The sequence below is a fragment of the Hermetia illucens genome, chromosome 5 (assembly GCF_905115235.1).
Source record: "Hermetia illucens chromosome 5, iHerIll2.2.curated.20191125, whole genome shotgun sequence".
Taxonomy (NCBI): domain Eukaryota; kingdom Metazoa; phylum Arthropoda; class Insecta; order Diptera; family Stratiomyidae; genus Hermetia; species Hermetia illucens.
In genome coordinates, this window is record NC_051853.1 from 68,098,240 (window position 1) to 68,118,663 (window position 20,424).

The 20,424-nt window shown below is 40.7% G+C and overlaps 1 protein-coding gene across 2 annotated transcripts; it reads left to right on the forward strand.

The window, feature by feature from the left end:
- The first annotated feature begins 903 nt into the window (after nucleotides 1–903).
- Nucleotides 904–19,079, forward strand: LOC119658468 (putative per-hexamer repeat protein 5). 2 transcript variants are annotated; one of them, XM_038065886.1, is made up of 2 exons: nucleotides 904–1,074; nucleotides 18,362–19,079. In XM_038065886.1, exons 1-2 carry the CDS (start codon nucleotides 1,017–1,019, stop codon nucleotides 19,003–19,005), a joined length of 702 nt encoding a protein of 233 aa, XP_037921814.1. In that variant the 5' UTR covers nucleotides 904–1,016; the 3' UTR covers nucleotides 19,006–19,079. The 2 variants fall into 2 exon arrangements, with proteins under 2 accessions (XP_037921814.1, XP_037921813.1); XM_038065885.1 differs by lacking the exon at nucleotides 18,362–19,079 and adding an exon at nucleotides 17,335–18,197.
- Nucleotides 19,080–20,424: the final 1,345 nt, after the last annotated feature.

Below are 20,424 nucleotides of genomic sequence, written 5' to 3' on the forward strand. Positions count from 1 at the left end.
TTGACTTTTTCGGCGGGCATGTTTTTGAATTGAAAGGTACGCACTCATATCTCGTAATTACAATCTTAGATAATGGGGGAGCATCGTGATAGATATGAAAAGTTGGTCTGCTAGTAACCCGCGATCATTATGTTCTTTTAATGGGAACTTCTCTGCCACAAAGGTCCATCGGTTGATTGAGTTGAGCCTATAGGTCAGAAAGGAGAGTTGAATGTTCCCCACTGGTAACATATACTCGTAGGAATGATCATTTACAGTACAACAAGTTACTTTTCCTAATGTTAATACCTATCAATCAAGATTATGTGTGGCGTTACAATAATTCGCCAAAGCGTGTGGTATTGTTGCGTTCCCTCGAAGGCTTTAAGGCTAGGTAGAGGAGCGCTGTCGAATTTGACTGTTCATCTGGAAAGAAATCCAGCTTCGATTCTTCCATATGAGAGATTCTATTCTCTTTTGAATAAGTGAAATAAATGCAAATCTTCCCTCCTTTCCTCAATATCTAACAATTAAAGATGCAATCATTTTTTATGTGGCGGATACAGACCACTTGAAGTTCATACTTATTGTCTTTTTCAAAAGGAATTTCAAGTGATTGGAAGAGCCAGACGGCAGGCCATCCTAAGTATCACGATGCTCCTCTATTGCAATTCTATTTCAAGTACCAGTCGAATCTTTCCGCAATTTCTCCGCACGTTCGTAAGCATTATACCGTTGTTCCTGTTAAAATTTTAAGAAATTTTTTTTGATGAAATTTTTTGTCTATTTATTCCACCATGTGCTGTTCTATCTAATTAATGACCACCGGTAGATTTTTCTGCACATCATTCATACCATTGACCCCAAAAATCGTCGATAATAAAAGGCTCTGTTTGTTCCGAAAACATTTCAGTTTCAACAAATTTATCGAATCTTACACTTTATTGGTGAAGTAATGAAATAGGCCTGTAGTCGGTGGTTCTGGTGTGAATATCCTTCAGTCATATTTCGGTGGATTTTGAGTGCAGTGCATCAAAATGAAGCGGTATCTGACAGCGTTTATGATTCTCCTTTGCCTTTCTGGAGCGCTAGGAGGTATGAGTGCCATTTTAGTTCAAAAGTTTTTGCCATTTGTAGAAGTCCTGGTTTTTTTTATAGAATATTTAAATGTGACACTGATATAAATATGTGTTCCTCATTCGGTTATCTTTATTCAATATCTCTTAATATCTTCTTCAATGCTGTTGTGCCAAAGTAGCTTGTTTAGTATAAACTCCAGTTCCAGAACGAACATAGAAACATTCTTAACGAAAGCCATCCTAATAATGTGCAATTTCTGAGGACATACACGGTTAACCTGTACAGAACTTTAAGGGATCTATTATGAAAACATAAACTGCAGTATTCTACTAATTTGTTAATTATTTTGAAAGTCACGACACCCTCAAAGCAGTTTCCTTCATCATCTGGTTGAAAACGTGTCCTTAAAACCGAAAACAATACTTAAGTCAAAAATGCTTGTTCAAAATAGAATCAAGGGTCTTGCAACTTGAAAATTTTTCTAAGTAATTAACGATGAAAAGACATATTGACAAAAAAACGGCGGTAAATTTCAATTCACAAAACGAAAGACTTAGGCCAGTAACCCTGAAATAGCAAAAAAAGCCAATGAGAATAGAATTACTTGGATCTTTTTCCTTTTTGATGATTTGGTATTAATAAGGATGCTTTTCAGTCAGGTGGAAGGTTACTAAATAGAATTAACTATTATCCGTTTAGACTAGATTTACTCAATATTCTTCTACTGAATAGAAGTTAATTTGGTTATTGCTCAACAATATGTGGTTCTCTCTACGACCTGTTGCCTGGAAAACTACTACTACAAAGCTATTAACAGAACAACAGAATAAATCATTGCCAAGCAGGATGAAAAGATGTTGATCCTCATAGCAGCGAAGTGAATCTTAATACTAACTACTAGCCACCACTGGCCGTTAGCTAGAAATTAAGAATATAAACTGTAATAACTAACAGATTGGGTTTCTGCTTCTGCCAAATACAATAATATAAATCAAAACAAAACTGCACCGCATTTGTACAGTATCTGCTTAAATAAAATGAACTAGATTTTTTAAATCCAAATCTAGTTTGGGAATTTGATATATCCGTAAAGCTGCCTTCAAGTGCTAGAACGCTCCAAATTTGCTTCCCTCGAACAAATCTTTCGGGACTCTGATTGTCATCAGATGTAAGGGTTCATTATATGACTGCTATAGCTATACGATGATGAAAGACTATGTACAGACCGAAACAAGGATGTTAGAGTTGCTACCTAGAAGATCGAAACCAAATCTACGAAAATAAATTTAATATTTTTCACTCGCAGAGGTTCCTTTAAGTCAGCTTTTCTGCTGATAAAATTAGAATGCAGTGCGTTTCAAGAAGCCCTCATTTTGAAGATTAAAATTTTTCTGCTGGAATGGTTGGCATGTCTGGAATTTTTACGAAGGCTGCTTGAGTAAGCGCCATATTCCTTCATAACTCATACATTTGCAATATATTCTAATTACATAAGCTGCAATATCCAAAATTTAGAATTCCGAAGCGCATTGTCCTTTAATCAGGAAACTGCACTATGACTATGTCTTCCATAGTAACTCCAAAAGTTTTAGCATTGAAATGGTCCGGCACACATTCGATTCAATATATTTGACTTCACCGTCTACTCTTTCGAGTCCTTTGATTCTGAGACTATTGCACATAAGACCGTGATAGTGTCGCTAGAGAACAAATCTTCGATGTGGTGGAAGGAACCTAAGCTTTCTACAATTTACTTATGTCGATATTGGGGTGAATGATGTGCAACCATCGACCCTACTTTTTAATCTTCACATCAGTAAACCCAACCACGATATCTGAACTTATGCGGGCGTCATAGTCTTGGGAGCCAGGGATCGAGAATTCGTTGATGCCGATCCCATGATACATGAGTCGATTAGATTCGAACTAATAATTGGCAGCAGTCGGTGCAAGCCTGAAAAATTGCGCCTTGATCAAGACAACTATTGAGACTAGTCAATGCTCAGCACATACTACTTTCAGGTACTTAGGTGCTCTTTGTGTTTGTTGTTTCCTTTTCAAAAGGCGCTCCTTAAAGTTTGACTTGTTTGAATCCCCCAAATACAAAGAAATTACAAATAATTAAAAGTTAGCTTTGTAATTACCTTAGATAATCAGCTAATATGTAATATAATTAGTGAAAGTCTTTCAGTTAATTATAGAACACCAATCCCACTTATCGTAATCACAGCGGTTCCTAGTTTTATGCTTCATGAGTTTAAAAGCTTCGAACTATTTGGGACTCCTCTGAAAGTAAGTTGCTTACAGTTGTCCAACACCGTATTGATCAGAAATGGCCTTGCTAAAAGACTGTGCTGCACAATTAAGAAAAACGAATGATATAATCAGTTATAAACAACCTAGCCTAGCCTAGTCTAGAATTCAATGCATTTCTCGTTCCATTTGACTTTATACTTATGTTGCTTAGCTAATAATAAACCTTTTTCGGGTTATTAAGGTCTTCTGTATCTGAGGTTTCTGAGATTGATTAACACTATTTGCACTCTGCAAAAAAGTATAAAAGCTTCGCATCAAAATATGCTTGAAAATTGAACCTCTGTTAACAGCAAAAAATTCGTTGCAACAGTGGCCCAAACTAGGCCGTCTATTGGCTGATTTTCTTCTGCAAATGCAACATTACTCCCTGACAAGTCTTACTCTCCCCTATACAAAACTTCCAAATTTTATCGACCCAAAAATGGTATCTTCTATTTCAAAAGCATAGCAATGTCTCACTGTCTGCGTCGATTGAGTCCTCCCATTCTATCTGAGATCAACTTTTAGGTCGGTTTTATTGGGCCAGTCTTCTTAGCGCTGGTTCGGCATTCGCTCGATATGCCTGGTCCATTTCATTTTACAGAACTTTACATACTTTGGTGTTCTTCTCTTCAAATGGCAGAGCTGCATTTTATTCGCCGAACATCTCCTTCTTCTATTGGTCCGGAAGTCTCTTACAGAATATTCCTCTCAAATATATAAATCGACCTTTTGTCGCTTTTTCTAGGTCCAATTTTTCCAACATATATTAGTATCGTCAATATGAAAGGCATAGACAGCTTGTAGTCTTTTTGTATTTTTTTTGTTGCCGTCTCCCTCTCTTGGTTTGCTTCATTAGTTCAGAGCTGTATTCGCCCATTGATAACTGTTTCCTGTTGAAAGAACCTACTTTCGACTCATTGGTCTCCGAGGTGACTCTAGTTTTCGGCTTCACGCGAATTAGTAACCTAGCCATGTTATGATAAGATACGAGAGCGAACCAAAGGACAAGTCTAAGCGGTGCCGCTTCTCGAGGTTTTCGCCACTCTGACCTACCTATTTCAACAAGTCAATGAAGCACCCACACCTCATCCCATCACACCATCCACCTCTATTAGATGTCGTGTCAATAGTCTTTCCAAAAATCAAAACGGTTTATTTTCTGATCTTCTTAAGGAGGCGAGGAACTGGTCCTGCCGACGCCTTTCGGCATCCCATAGCATATTCTGACTAGTACAACAATTTCCAATATTGGAAGGTGGCTGACCCCTTCAATCATCTTACGGATTGAAAAAATTTCATCTTACTGCTACCCGTCCACGGTCGCCATTTCCCATTTTGTACTGACACTCGCCATTGGAATATTGTTTGTGTCACCGGTAGACTTGTGTCCTTGAAAGCGTTTTTTCGACCAATTGGGCAGTTAGTCGACGCAAAATTTCGGAAGATTTTACGCCCTTTCCTGACAAGCATTTTTCAATGTTTTTGCCAGGAATTATTTCAGGATTTGCAGCTTACGGCTTACCAACGTATAAGAAGGATATCCTTCAATAACTTCTAAATCTCGAATGCTCGATTTTTTTTTTGCTTTACCCTCTTCTTCTCCATTCTATAGATAGTTAATAAACCTCACTTTTCCGAGTGTCTTTTCGCGTTCCACATCAATCTAGCCTATTAACTTACGTTGCTTACAGCATAGCAAACATGTTACCATTCTGCTAATAGAAATCAAGAGATAATAAGAACTTATTATGCTTATCCTGGTAAAAAGTAATGGAAATAATTCTCTTGATTAAAGTTGCATTAATAGTGCCAATGCATATGCCAGAGCTAATAAGATTGATGCTGAGTCGAACGGGTTGCAAAAGTGACCAAAAATAGCAATTACTGCCGATTTCTGGGGAGGTGCTTGATCTTCTGTCAGGGTTCCCCAGCTGGCGACGCTCCTCTCCCTGTTTTCCGCTTATCCAAAACAGTCCTTTCACTAGGCACACTAGGCTAATGCATGGCATTGAAAAAGCGAAGTTATAATTCCTCTTAATATGTGACTTACTCGTGATCCTTACGGACTGGTCGCACATGTTATTTAGTTTACTCAGCTTGACGCAATGGTGAGCAGAAATAGCGCTATCCAGATACACAAATTACGATAAGATGAGAGTGATTTGTCAAAGCAAACACCTCGGTTTTGTTGGTATTTATTGCGGTCGCGTCCTTCACCCTTCAAATCAAGCCAAGATCCAATGCACAGAAAGAGAGTAAGTGTAAGTAATGTGATTAGAATATTTTAGGAAAAAAGTAATGGTTCATGTCCTCCAAGCAAGACAATATAGACAACGTAAGCTATAACGAAAAACAAAAGAATTACTGACAGAATGTAGTGTTGTCCGATCTCACCATGAATCTTACATTTAAAGAAGGTTACCTATTTTGAGTTGGAATATTTGCGTGCTTCCTAATATTTTCAGGGTAACTGCAAAGTTGATGGCTTACCCTGAAGATATTAGGAAGCACGCAAATACCCCAACTCAAAACGGGTGGCCTTCTTCTCTATCATACTTGCCATTCCCAGCTTTCACTATACAGAGAAGATCGCAATTGTCAGCACTTTAGAAGGAGTGAAAACAGTGCATCTGACGAGGTTACAAGCGTTGCATCACACAGTTCCGGGGAAATGTTGAGCCTAGAGGTTTTATTCCGCCTGAATGCATTGATAGCGGGATTGATTCTACTTCTGCTTGGAGGAACAATAGAATAATGTCCCGCCACTTGAATTGGAACTCCACTCGATGCTATACGAATTGTCGTGAAGTGCCATTCAAGCTTCACAGCCGCCCACCATGGTTGAAGATTCTACCGCCGCAAGATTAGGGATCACTTGTAAGTTCTTTCGCTAGGCGGAATACAGTTCTGAATTCGTTATTATCCGCAACATCTTTTGTTTTCCTGACCACCACCAAGTTAAATTGCGTTTCTCACTCCCCCTCCAAACTACGCTGAATCTGCCAGAATTTGTTTCGATAGCAGAGAGAGCATCATATTTGGCACTACAAGCAGTAATCATCAAGGACTTTACTCCTCTGTACATACTTCCATATTTAAGCAGCGTAATGAACTTCCTAGGTGTGACTGACAACCTGAATCACACCAAAAGAGTTGACTTTTTCGGCCATCTCGTCAGAAAGATAGTTCTTTCATTGTCCAACGACAGCTGCATTAACCAGGGATTCCGTGTTGAACTCGGTCTGAAAGAGGCAGTTGAATCTTATTATGGTTACAACTCTTACATTAGCTGCTGATCACGATGCGGTAGATTTGGTTGATTGTACGCTGCCCATCTGTTGAGGCGCAATTTGTCTTATGGTGGGCTGTGTGTTCTGTTAAAAGAGGATGATGGAAACTGTGTAAATCCACAAACCTCTAATAGCTTTCGTTATATCAATGGCCTTTTTATGATATATCTAAAATTAATTTAAAGCTTTTCAATAAATCAGCTTCAATAATAGCTTATAGGACATCTCCCTCGGGTAGCAATTAGTATATTGTTACCAGTATATAGTTGATAATCTGCATGTAAGGGGCAGTGTTTTCTCCACTGCTCGAAATATAGTTGAGACTTTGGCACCGGGGTTGGCAAGGAATCTCAAACCGAAACTCCTGTTTGGCATACTGTCACGTTTTTGCCCTATTCAGTAGCTCTCACCATCTCGATGTGGGTGGATTTTTCTAGTTTTCCGACTCAGGACGCGTCCAGATGATTTGCTTGATAAACTTCCTAACCTTTTTGCTAAATCCGTTGTTATAGTTCCCGCTATTCCGACTTGGAATCCTTACACCGGTTTTGGGGACAATCTCGACTACTTGTTGCCAGAAAGTTTTGAGCTCGCTGTTACCTTCTATGCCTTCAGTAAGTCTTTGTAGAGTCCCACACTGCCACCAGGCGTTCAGATATTGCTACTTGAAACCTTGCCACATTTCGATAATACAGCTTTACAATGGAATTTGGAATGCATTTGCAATGGAATTCGCAATGCATTCTCCATCTACTACGATGACGTAGTGGACTTACACTAACAACTATTCGATAAAAGTGAACTTCAGCACAAGATCCCAACTCTGATTCCCCACAGAGTTGCGGAACTGTTGGAGGATAAGATTGCAGAACATGTGGAGTATTGATTTCCTCGAAAGAGATCAAAGCAGCCAGAAGTTTCGCCTTGGAATTTTCACATTTTCCATTACCTGAGTTACATATATAAAATCGTCAAAATTGGTCCCCGGTAATGTACGTCTACTCTTCACTTCTTTGCAATCTCAGTTTTCGGACTAAGACTGTGCTTTAGTTTTGAAGGTTTTGTTTGCAAAGCAAAGCGGTTCAATGTCTGTTTTGCCTGTCTGTTCGTCTATTTTTTGTGGGACTTTGACCCTCTAAAACCACCTCTCCTTGCCCGCTATACCCCACGGCGCTATCTAGGGATATTACATCGTAGGTCAGGTTAAAATACTACCAGCTTACTCCTAGGGTGAGAATTGTTCCCACCCTGCCACTTTTTCGTAAGCGCCTAACCTTCGAAGCTTCTCGTGAACCCAGCTTATGGGGCCACTAACTACACTCCACATTTCTTGGGATTCGACCATTTGCGGAATGATTGTCTCCGATTGTAAAGGTCTTGTCAAGAGAAGTTGAAGCTGTTCCTCCTCATTTGCAAATCTCGAATACAAGCAGAGTATATGCTCCGAGTCCTCGTACCTTAATGCCTAAACAGGCAGAAGGAAGAATCTTCATGTACAAAACGATGTGACTACCCCCGGTATCCACCATCTTCAGTTAGAAACTGCGTCAAGTGATAGTGCACATTTCCATGTCTGCGCATAATCCAAAGCTGGCAATTTGGACCCGGCCTGTGAGAATTATCCCAAAGTTGCTGCTCCATCCTAATCATACGTGCTCTCTTTTCTCATCGTCGATCTTCAGCATTATGGTCACTACGTGCTTTCCAGTCGCACGGTCTTGACATCTACTAACCCACAACATCAATGGACACCATTCCCGTGACTACGAAAGCTGCTTCGTCTGGCGTTGCTCGGAATGTACTAACAACACTCTTAACGCACACAGACAATATACTGAAAATAATTTTCGCATATACGCCTGAACATCAAGGGCTTTTGTCCAAAGGAGTGCTGCATACAGTAAAATGGATGAACAAATTTTGGGTAGCAGCAGCCTCCTCGGTGGTTTGGGTCCTCCAATATTGGGTGCCATTCCAGTTAGCGCAGCTTTCCTTGCTTTCTCGCCTGCGTAGCTCAAGTTTCCCTCAAGGTCAATCGATGATCCAGCATAACGCCTGCGTATTTAATGAAAGGTTTGAACTCTATCACATGCTGTTCCACACGAAACTGAAGAATTTCTTTCAGTTGACGGCTGCTAACCAGTACAGCCTCTGCTTTGTACTCCACCAACTTTAATCCATGTGATACCAACCAATCCTCGATCAGCCTAACCGATGTCTTCCATACCCAGATAACATCCTCCATGTGTTTGTCTTCTACAACAATTGCGATGTCATCTGAATAGCCTATAAGGGTAACCTGTCGCAGGAGTTTGATGCGCAGCACATGATAATACATCACGTTCTAGAACAGTGGAACAAGCACTGATCCTTGAGGCACACCGTCAGTTATCTAATATTCAACTGGGCCTACGTCGGTGTTATAGAGGAACTTTCTATCCACGAAATAATTGCTGATGATTAGCTGAATATACGAGCATATTCAGCTGGCTTAAGGATCTTATCATATGCTGCCATTGCGCTGAGTTGAAAGCATTCCTTCCGTCAAAGGCAATGGTGGCAGAGCATTTTTTGTTCCGCCCTGCCACCTTACAGCTGCAATTGTATCCTCTACCAGATTGACTACTGCGTTGATAGCATCCACTGTTGATTACCCAGCGAAAACCGTATTGCTGTGTAGACATGACTTTTTCAATTGGGAGCAGACTGTTGCATATAATACGCTCCACCAACTTTCTAATATTATCCAGCAAACAAATAGAACAACACCGTCATAGCTCTCCAGGCGATTTATCACTCTGCAGTAACAGCACCAACATTTGTCTTTTCCACTGAATCGGGAAAATGCCCTCCTCCAAGAAGGTATTGGAAATGAACAACTCCGGTCTTGCTTTTATCGCCGCCTTCAAAACCACGTTCGGTATTCGTCCAGCCTGGTTGCTTCTCAGCCTATACCATTTGGCAAGGAAAATCCTCTACTATACTTTCCTTCCTTTGTGGGGTGCTCTCTTTCCGCTCCAATAGTACATTGTTGTAGGAATAAAATGGTCACTTTATCCGCGGGACCCTGCTTCCTTTCAACTTGATGTCGGCTGCTTCGCAGAGTTCTTTGAAGAATTCCGTTTACTTTCAGGCCTTCCGCCGATCCCTTCGACTAGTTTTTTACTTCGCCTTTCTTCGTAATTTCTTCTCCTTTACAGGTAATATTTACCACTGAACCTATTCTCTCTTTACGGAAGGTATAGGTGCTTATGGTATTAGCTAGAACCCTTATAAGAAACCTTGCTTTCCCACTCGGTAGATCATGCGTTGAAGTCTCCCACGGGTTAACTGTCTCACCATCACTTCCTCACCTAAGATCTACCAACCGTGTTTTAATAGTTGAGCGTCCTTTCATCCGAAGCTCCAGGAATAGTTCTCCGTTCTGCGTTCTTCTCATTCCTGTAACATTGTCTGCCAAGCCGTTTAGCTTCGGGTCCCCCCTGAGACTGTCCGTCTCTCTGATACATGCACTTTGCTCAGAAATGGCGATACTTATTGACACAAAATTTGATGATCAATGAACTGAATTGAAATTGAATTGATTAGCCGAAAAATCTAAAAGAATCATGTAACTAGCCCTATACACTCACTGACCAAAATCCTTCTATTACAGATAAAGTTACAGTAGCTCAAAGTTGTTTTTCCGTATAAATTTACTACAATCCAAAATTCTAAATATCAGTATCACACTAAAGCGAGTAGTTTAATATACTAAATAAGCATATATATTACGGGCTACCTAGCCCCTAGATAGTTCTGCATTCCAATATACTTTCATAAGAAACAAACAAAACCTTTCATACCTGAAGCGCCGAGCTTCCAGTTTTCAACTTGTTTTAATTTGTTAGTCCAAGAAGTGGTATCTTGATGGACCCAAAGTTCAGACGATTCTTTGTGAAAAGTGGGGAATCTTCTAGCATGAACGTAAATAGCAGTTTTGAACCCCACGGTTCCGAGTAATCTCGACCTTCCTCTTGAGTGGGGATTAACGTGCCGCACAACTTGACTTAGATAAAGCCTTCCAAAACAGATTTTCTCATGGTTTTTAAGTTTTTGTGGAAATCTACTGTTTGTCTCTCTTTCATACGTACTTTCATCACAACATACTTTGACATAAATCTTGGTGGAAAGGTTGGAAGTGTGAACATCGACGCAATCAGTAAATGACATTTTTGGAAGTTGATTTAGAACTTAAGGAGGAGGGGGTTGGTTTCGCAAGCAGGTAACAAGGTCATATAAATTTTTTCTTGCCAAATATATTCCAGTGGGGTGGGGTGGGTTGGCTTGTTTCTAAGTTTTGCTCTAAGTACATATAGCCACAAATTATCCAAATGAAAAATCTGAACCCAATTATGATTTCCGTACATTATATCTAGGACCCAACTCCGACGACTGCTCAAATAATTAAGTTGACGAAAGTATACTTTTTGTAAAACCAAAAACCTATCCCAAAATTCACCTTATCACCATATAATCTCACATAGCCCATGAAATGGGGCATTATACTAGTGAATTTGGTGGCTTATTCTACTATTATCAGCGCAATTATTTTAGATCAAAGTTGCATTTTTCACTTCAAATAACTGCAATACTAAGATACACTATCATATTGAAGTGAAGATCGGACGTACTCAATGTGCATACACTAGAAACTATGTACAAATGAAACCGTAGTGCTCCTTTTACATGAAAAATTAAAAAAAGCCTCCATAGAAGATACCATACCACCAATTTACCGCGGTCATAATAACGCAATAATTTGAATGACAGCATATATCACTACTGTTCGTTACCGTGTTCATTTCGTCAGGCCTTTTGACAAAACAAAAAATACTCGGAACCAACTGCCTGATAAACAATATGGAGGACTCATATAATTCCCACCCTCATCGATCCTCGTTCAAGTATTTTACAGCGGCTTTAATGTTTGGCTGTCCAGATACCTGAGTGGTTAGAGCACAAAGCTGACGTACGGAAGGTCGCGATTCAAATCTCACTGGTGGCAGTGGGATTTGTATCGTGATTTGATGCCGGATACTAGTCGGCTGAGCTGTGAATGAGTACCTGAGTCAAATCAGGGTAGTAATCTCGGGCAAGCGCAATGTTGACCACATTACCTCTTACAGTGTACTGTAGTGTACCGTTACGGTCTTCAATGAAGTGCTCTAACACACTTCAAGGCCTTGATCCAATATGGATTGCAGCGCCGACGATTATTATTATGATGTTTGACAACATGCTTCGCGTTAGATACAGAAATAGTTGCAATCTGTCGTGCTGAGCTTTCTCGTGGCTGTAAGGAAGTCATCTTCTTGGGAAATTCTCCAAGGCTGCAGTATATTTCATATACTATAGAACACATCCTTCATGTTGCGATGTGCATTTGTCATCTCCCGAGAAATGAACAAAGTACAACCGCGTAGTGCCAATGCTACTGATAATCTAATTGTTGCCAGTGATACCAGGTACCCAGATTAATTACTCTGGAGTTTTTCTAGAAGTTGAAAGGTTCAGCTTTCCACACAACCTTTCGAGATCTCAACAGCCAGCACTACCATGCAATCGGCATATCGTTGGGCATGCATTAAGTTGTGCCTTTTTTCGGTAAGAAGCGGTTAACATCCACGTTAGCACAGAGCAATCAGTAGTAAGCATACTATACATTTATGCAGCTAAATTATGATCTGCCCTATGCACCCTTGCAGCATAATGATTTCGTGGAAAGATACGCAATCAAAAGCTGCTCAGCAACTCAGTCTTCACTGTTGGATCTAGGAACACAAGAAATGACTACTGTTGTTGGAAGCGGAAAAATAATGGTGTTAAAAATGTGATAGAAAGGCCCTAAATGGTACTTTTATATGGGCTTACTCAGGTTCGAACAAAATTAATAAATGATTGCCTCTCTTGTTGCTGAAAAATTTGTTACACCCATGTATATCGTGTAATGTGCTTGCCAATATTGTTTGTACACTGCGAAAAATTGTTTTAGGAAAAAGGAAGTTGAAGAGCATACATTTGAGCACATATAAGACGATACAATGATGAGACTAAAACAGAGGAGGCAGACCCTGCCTGAGATGAAGCGATGGCGTAGGTCAGGACGCCAGACAGGTTTTAGGGATATCGAATTGGTGGACCTAGGCGCAAAACCGCAGAGTCTGGAGTTTCTTATTAAGACAGGCCTAGACCGGATACCGGTTCTTGCTGAAATGGAGCGATGGCGTAGGTCAGGACGCCATACAGCTTTTAGAGATATCGAATTGGTGGACCTCGGCGCAAAACCGGAGTGTCTGGAGTTCCTTATTAAGGCAGGCCTAGACCGGATACCGGTTGTTGCGCCGTCAATGATGATAAAATTGAACTTCAATTTAAATGTAAGACAAGGCTGCTTCGAATTAGAAAGGTATTGAATCATATAAGGGGACGTTTCGTTCCTAACTTCCTACAATGCCTTTCCGATATAATTTTTAAGGAGATATGCCGTATAGGGACCTCGAGTTCAACCAACTGCTGCAGACGTTTAACTAGAATAAAGTTTATAGAGTCGGCATTGGACATTGTAACTACATGACCATTCTCATACCGAAAAGGAAGTGTACTACCTGTTGTTGTTCTACTAGAAAACAAATGGTTCTCCAATACCTAAGGAGGGGTTTTGTAATGAATTATAGGACAAGACATTAAAGTACACTTCCGTTTCATGTTCTATTCAATAAATACCAATCTATTCACTCTGGTGTCTTTGAAGCTCCAATTCAACTGATTCTCACCACAAGGCTTGCCGGTTGCATGTATGTCGCGAGTTTTTAGCTCGCTCACTGACGGAGCCTAAATATATTGTATTGACTAGACCACAGAAATGAACACCAAAAGTTCAAAATTTTTATAAACCGCTGTCTTCTCGATTACTTTCGGAAATGAACGGTTTTCTTCCCACGGAGCGAATACGAATCTATCGAAAAATATTCTAAGTATATCCATGAATGTTCCTCAAATATCGTGGCGTTTTCGGACAGAGTTTTATGTGAAGTGCGAATGACGTTGCATTTTCTTCGAACTGCGAAATTCCGCAATGAGTGGCTGCAAATTATATTCACCTTCGGTTGGGTAGTTTCTCAGAATGGGTCCGTTACAGAAATCATCATTTTCGACCACACAAAAATTACTAATCGAAACCTTTCATATGATATCCAACATCACAATATTCGATGAAAAGAAATTTTACACCGCCCTTTTGAATATATGACCCCCCTTAAAGGGGAAGGCCTTTTTTCACATACTTTTAAGAGCTTTTGTCGTACGAAGAATTATTCGGAATTCAATCAAATTTGGACATTATATTGGTCACATTCCAAGCAACTTTGGAAAATTTGTTTGAAAAGTTTAAGCCAAAAATAAAAGAGTTACTTGACAATATTCTGCTGGACGCCGTAACTGAAGTTCTCCAACTGCGGGACGTGTAACCACTTCAATTTTTATCTGAAACCGGAAAGTTTATAATTTTACATCACTAAGTTATTTTATAAGAATATGAACCTCAATGCAGCTGAAAATAATCAAAATTAACAATTTTGCAGATGTTCAAAAAAAATGAAATAATTTTCACCAAAAAAATCGAAATGATTTTCTCCATTTTTTCATGAATTACGATGATTAAATCCGCGCACGGTTGTTGTCAGCCAACAGAGCCTATTTCAGCTTACAAAGACTGTTCCGCTCGAAACGTCTCACCATAAGGTCAAAGCTCTTACTGTACAAGACTATGATCTTGCCAGTCCTCATGTATTCCTCGGAAACTTGGGTTCTCAACAAGAAAAATTGCGAACTCTTGGCCGCGTTCGAGAGAAGAATCCTCCGAAGAATTTTTGGCCCCCTACTTGAGGATGGACGAATCCGTAGCCTACACAATGACGAAATCTATGAGCGATACCATGACCGTCCGGTTGTGGATAAAATCCGGCTCAATAGGTTACGGTGGGCGGGTCACTTAATCCGTATGGATGAAGATGATCCCACCCGGAAAGTCTATAAGGGCAATATCTATGGTAGAAAAAGAAGACGAGGCAGACCCTGCCTAAGATGGAGCGATGGCGTGGGTCAGGACGCCAGACAGCTTTTAGGGATATCGAATTGGTGGACCTCGGCGCAAAACCGGGATGTCTGGAGTTCCTTATTAAGGCAGGCCTAGAGCGGACTGCCGCCAAGTATTCATTAATGCACTATTTACGTACCGTCATCAGATTTCGTAAGGACATAAAGTCGATTCTGAAACCCCCCCTTAAGCTTATTATATGTGTGGGCATCACAGTTCCCACCATATTCCTCGTCAATCGGTATAGCCGTTTTTGAGAAAGGTGCGTATGACAGACAGGCAGACACACAGAGAGAAAGGCAGATGGACAAACAGACAGATATTGGACCGATTGAATGAGAAAAAGTACTGAAATACTGATGGACTTCAAAATATACTAAACTTAGTAGAAGTCAACACTGTGAAAAACACATTGACAGAACTTTCCATGGTGGTAACCATATTGGTTTTTATCAATAAGATACGCCCCTGCCTGTCGCGAATTTGGCGCTCAACCAGTTTCTCTAAACGTTTCAGTGACCATAATATTATGCTGATTTGTCTGCTAAACTTCTGGTACGAAAATTATATACTGGCAAGAGGTACCCAGAACAAGACTCGCCTGGAAGATATTTACTACAAGTAGTTTTAAGTTCTCTTAATACTAGTTTAACAGCGCTAGATAGGTGCCATCCGTACCAAACGTTTTTAAATACTGGAAGGAAAGTATAACAGCTTTTACTTTTTCACACTTTTCTAGTATCCCTTGCAACACTTTCTTATTGAGGGGCCTGTAGAAATCACTAAATCCCAACTGTTTACTTCAGTCGCCAGTTCTCCACGATTACGTACATCCCAAAGGGTAGTATAGACCCTCAACTTTTGAATTTGCGCAATTAATACCCGGTGTTCTAGAAGAGTCTAATTTGGCCAACTCATCCGTTTAAAAGCTCTGCACAGTTCTAGAGTCTCTCTTTCGCATTCAAGTTTCTCTCATTTCGAACTTCTAACAATTTTCGTGAATTCATGTTAGGAGTTCCCATTTATTAACTACCCTTCATTTTTATTGCGTTGCCTACGCTATTCAGAAGTCGTCTGGTTAATTTCCTGTGTTTTCTCAGTTCCGCTAGTAAACCGTTTTTCCGCATTTATTTTGGTCAATAGGACACACCCACCAAAAGCACTCTAAACGTTTGTGACTTATAATTTTTAATTGAGATTTTATTGCCAAAGGAGTCCGTAATCGTCTAAGAACCTGTACTTGATCGCCAAGATATTCACTAAGTTCCAACCAATCCATTTTCGTAGAATTCCTGCTCGTAATAGGCAAACTGAAGTTAACGGTGGTCTGGCAGTTAGACTTGATCATCCGTCAGCTCCTAATCAACTCTAACAATTTTGAACTACAAATTGTCAGGGCAATTACTTCACTTCTTCGTGGATCATGAACGTTAAGGCGCACATTCTACTGCCTTAAGATCAGCTGAAATAATGAAATCATGTGGCTTTCCCTTCTATAATTTCATATACTATTTCCCTGACAATTATGTTGGGTGTTCACAACAAAATCTATTAAGAGCTCAAGAGTACTTGACTACGGATGAATTATCAGAGTCGCTAGTTCTTGCATTTTAGACGACAGTGTAGTCTTTTATGTGATAAAGAGCAGCAGTTGACCGAAGAGTCCGCTGCATCCAGTATGAGGCTCACTGGGGTTACCAGCTTATTTCTACTTTTTGCGGATGACGCCGTTTCTATGTGTACGTTTTCACTGGCTGTTGTCGCAGCTGGCGATGTAAGGAAGCACATCTCCTCATTCCCGAGGAGATTCGCCTTCTCTCGCGCCTCCTTCTGCCGTTAGCTAGGAGCCTATTCAGGTTCACTGTGCACATCCGCATGGATTCACTTTATCATACCAGTATTAGACCAATTGCGTCCAGTTCACCAGTAGTCCTTCCTTCCACTTTTCCTAGTATAGGTAGAAGCTTCCTGCTGGCATTCATTCCTCTTCCCGTTTTCTAGAAGATATAAGCAATGATGCGAGGAGAAGGACGACTGTAGCCTGATTTCCAATTTCTTCCATTATGGGAGTTGTTATACTGCTCCATTGGCACTAAATGCAGGCGTTCCACTGAAATAGCGGTCATGGCTTCCACAGATTTCTTCATGGGGGAATATGAAACTGGTGAAGCTTCCAAACTTTGTGAACTTTCAGACCCGGATTAATTCGAATCCTGCGGCATCTTGCTACCTGGAGAGTAGAAACCCTTAGTTTCAATATTGATGCGTTGGATCCTCGTAGTTTTACCGTGAACTGCTACCAGCTATCTCTCAACGTCAAAGCAATATTCGAGGGTAAGGGATGTGGACTACTCAACAATATTTTTCAGGAATTTTGTACATTACAATTGCAATATATATTCCGGTCGGTCCGGTCGATCTTATTTACTTTTTTTACACCTTGTTGGCATGGGCAATGTGAATATATTGCACACACGAAATGGCAAACACTTCTTTCTTTGCACAAACACTACCTATACCCGAATATACTATTTACCCATCATATTTCAGCTGGAAAACTTCGATTCGTCAAAGTTGGGCGTGATGCTGGCGAACTGAAACAGAAGAATGCAACAAAAGCAGCAGCTGCAGCAAGTAATGCTGAGCTTGATGAATACAAAGAGAAGTTTATCCTGAGCACAGGCATGCTACAGGCCTTGCTTCAGTTGAAGGGTGGAACAACAACAACTACTGCGGCCCCCACTCTTACTGGAACTCTCACTGGGACACTTACTGGAACTGGAACGCAAACGTCACCAGGCACTACGGCAACATTAACGAATACGGGTACAGGTACCGGAACTGGCACTGGCACTGGTACAGTAACAGGTACGGGGACAGGGACGGGAACAGGAACAGGAACTGGAACTGGCACTGCTACTGGAACCGGTACTGGCACGGGTACTGGTACAGGTACTGTAACTAATACGGGTACAGGCACGGGTACAGGTGGTACTACTGGTACAGGTGGTGCGCGTTTTCCATTATATCGAAATGCTCCACGAAATGTTAAGGGCAGAAATAGTCAACGGGGACCAAAAGGTCAAAAGAAGATGCAATTTAAAGGAAAACCAAAGCAAAATGGTCGTAAGCAGCGCAAGCAATTACAGCACCAACAACAATTCCAGCAACGACGCATGCAGCAGCAACAACTCAAGCAGCAACAATTTCACCAGCAACGACCGCAGCAACAACTTGTGAAGCCAAATCGTAAACGTGTTCTGATTAAAAAAAGCCAGAAGCAGCAACACCTGAATAGAAACTAACTTCCTGATATAACATTTACCTGTAATTAAAGTCCATTTCTAATTTATACTTAACTTATTTAATTTATTTTGAAGAACAATAAACTGAAGGTCGATAGCTACTATAAATTACGACTTTTATTTTACTTGTCAACCTGCGGAAATATGCATTGATACAGTATTCAGATACCACCCATACAGGATGAGGAACACATAGCAAATGGCAAAAACTTTGACTTGAACTTTTTTGCTTGTACATGGCTAACTTTTACCATAATATTCTAATCTTATAGCTGCCAAGATTCGGTACATAAAGCTGGGGCGTGATGCGGGAGAAGTACCAGCGAAGCAAGCAAACTCGACTAAAACCAATGCTGACCTCGATGAATACAAAGGAAGGTTCTTCATAAGTACGGGAATGATTCAAAACCTACTAAATATCAAAGGGGGCACAACTACGACCACCGCCGCACCTACTCTTACCGGCACTCTCACGGGAACCCTAACTGGCACAGGGACTGCCACTTCTCCCGGAACTACAGCAACCATCACAAATACGGGCACTGGGACAGGAACAGGAACAGGGACAGCGACGGGTACTGGTACCGGAACAGGCACAGGTACAAATACAGGCACTGGCACAGCTACTGGTACAGGTACTGGCACGGGAACTGGTACCGGAACGGTGACGGGAACTGGAACTGGAACCGGGGCTCGATTTCCCTTGTACAGAAATGTCGAATCTAATGCTGTCAAAGGAAATAATCAGGCAGGTCGAAAAAGTCAGAAGAGAGTGCGCGGTTCAGGCAGATACGTCGAGAACACTTTGAAAAAGCGGAAACAAAAACAGTTCAAACAACGGCTTCAACCTCGTAACAGACGCGTTTTAGCCAAAAAGAATCAGAAGAAACAACGAGTGTATAGGAACCAATTCTGAAAGTATCTTACTGAATATTCAACTCCATTTAGTGTTTAATTAATTGAACGTATTTAGAAAAGGCAAAATAAAATGAGAACGTAAAATTCCAGCCTTTATTTGTTTGAAATATTTTCTGAGAAAGTTTGGGATGAAATCTTAACTAAACAGTAGCGTGGTTGCAAGAGTGATCTTTAGGTAGCATGGAAAGTGCATGGGTGGCAAAAATAAACAAGTCGAAAATAGAAAGCTCGGAACTTTATTTAACACTCGACGTCGCTTTATGAACTTCACTTCAATATGGTGAAGTACTGTCATACCATAATATCTTAAGTTCCAGTAAACTCAATATAATGAGTAGGTATCTTTATAGGGAAACTCTTTGATCCCAAGATAGTACATAGGGTCGGCTCTGTAAAGCTTTGTATAAAACCCTTACCTGTTTTTTATCCGAGAGTGGAAAGCTTCAAAGGACACTGATACATGTGTTTCATCATGTGGAATTTTTGTCCATTAAACCTCCTCCATCTAACTGCTGTCCTATTCCCCTCCGAACCATCGCCCCATAAATATTACGTCACAGGGCTTCTTTGCGTTGGCACCTCGATGTTGGTAATGGATCTATGCGTCCGTCAAGTCTTTTTCACCTCTTCTCATCATCATCCCCCTTTCATTGTTTCTCATCTACCAATTAGAGCAACGAAAACAATAACGATATGAGTCTTCAACTTTGAGCCAGTTGATAATTTCTCCTACCTAGGGTCGAAAATCACCATAGGGTCATGGCTCTTACTGTACAAGACTATGATCTTGTCAGTTCTTATGTATTCCTCGGAGACTTGGGTTCCTAGCAAAAAAATTACGAACTCTTGGCCACGTTCGAGTGAAGAATTCTCCGAAGAATTTTTGGCCCCCTACATGAGTATGGACGATTCCGTAGCCTACATAACGACGAAACCTATGAGCGATACCAAGATCATCTGGTTGTGGATGAAATGCGGCTTAACAGGTTACCGTGAGCGGGTCATTTAATCCGTATGAATGAGAATGATCCAACCCTCGTCTATATGGCCAATATCTATGGTAGAAAACGAAGACGGAGCAGACCCTGCATGACATGGACCGACAGCGTAGGTCAGGATGCTAGACAGCTTTTAGGGATATCGAATTGGTGACCCTCTGCATAAAACCGGGGTGTCTGGAGTTCCTTACTAGGGAGACCTAGACCTGTTACTGGTTGTTGCGCCTTTGATAATGATGGTGATAAGAGGAACCGAACCCACCGGAGAATCGCTTCACATTATCAGTCAAAATGTAAATCGATAATATTCCAACTATCGCATAGACCGCTTCATCTGAAACGGTTCAAAAGCCACAGCACACTCTTAAGGACGCACTCATCTTTTGAACCTTGCATTTAGTATGCAGTGCAGTTCGTCA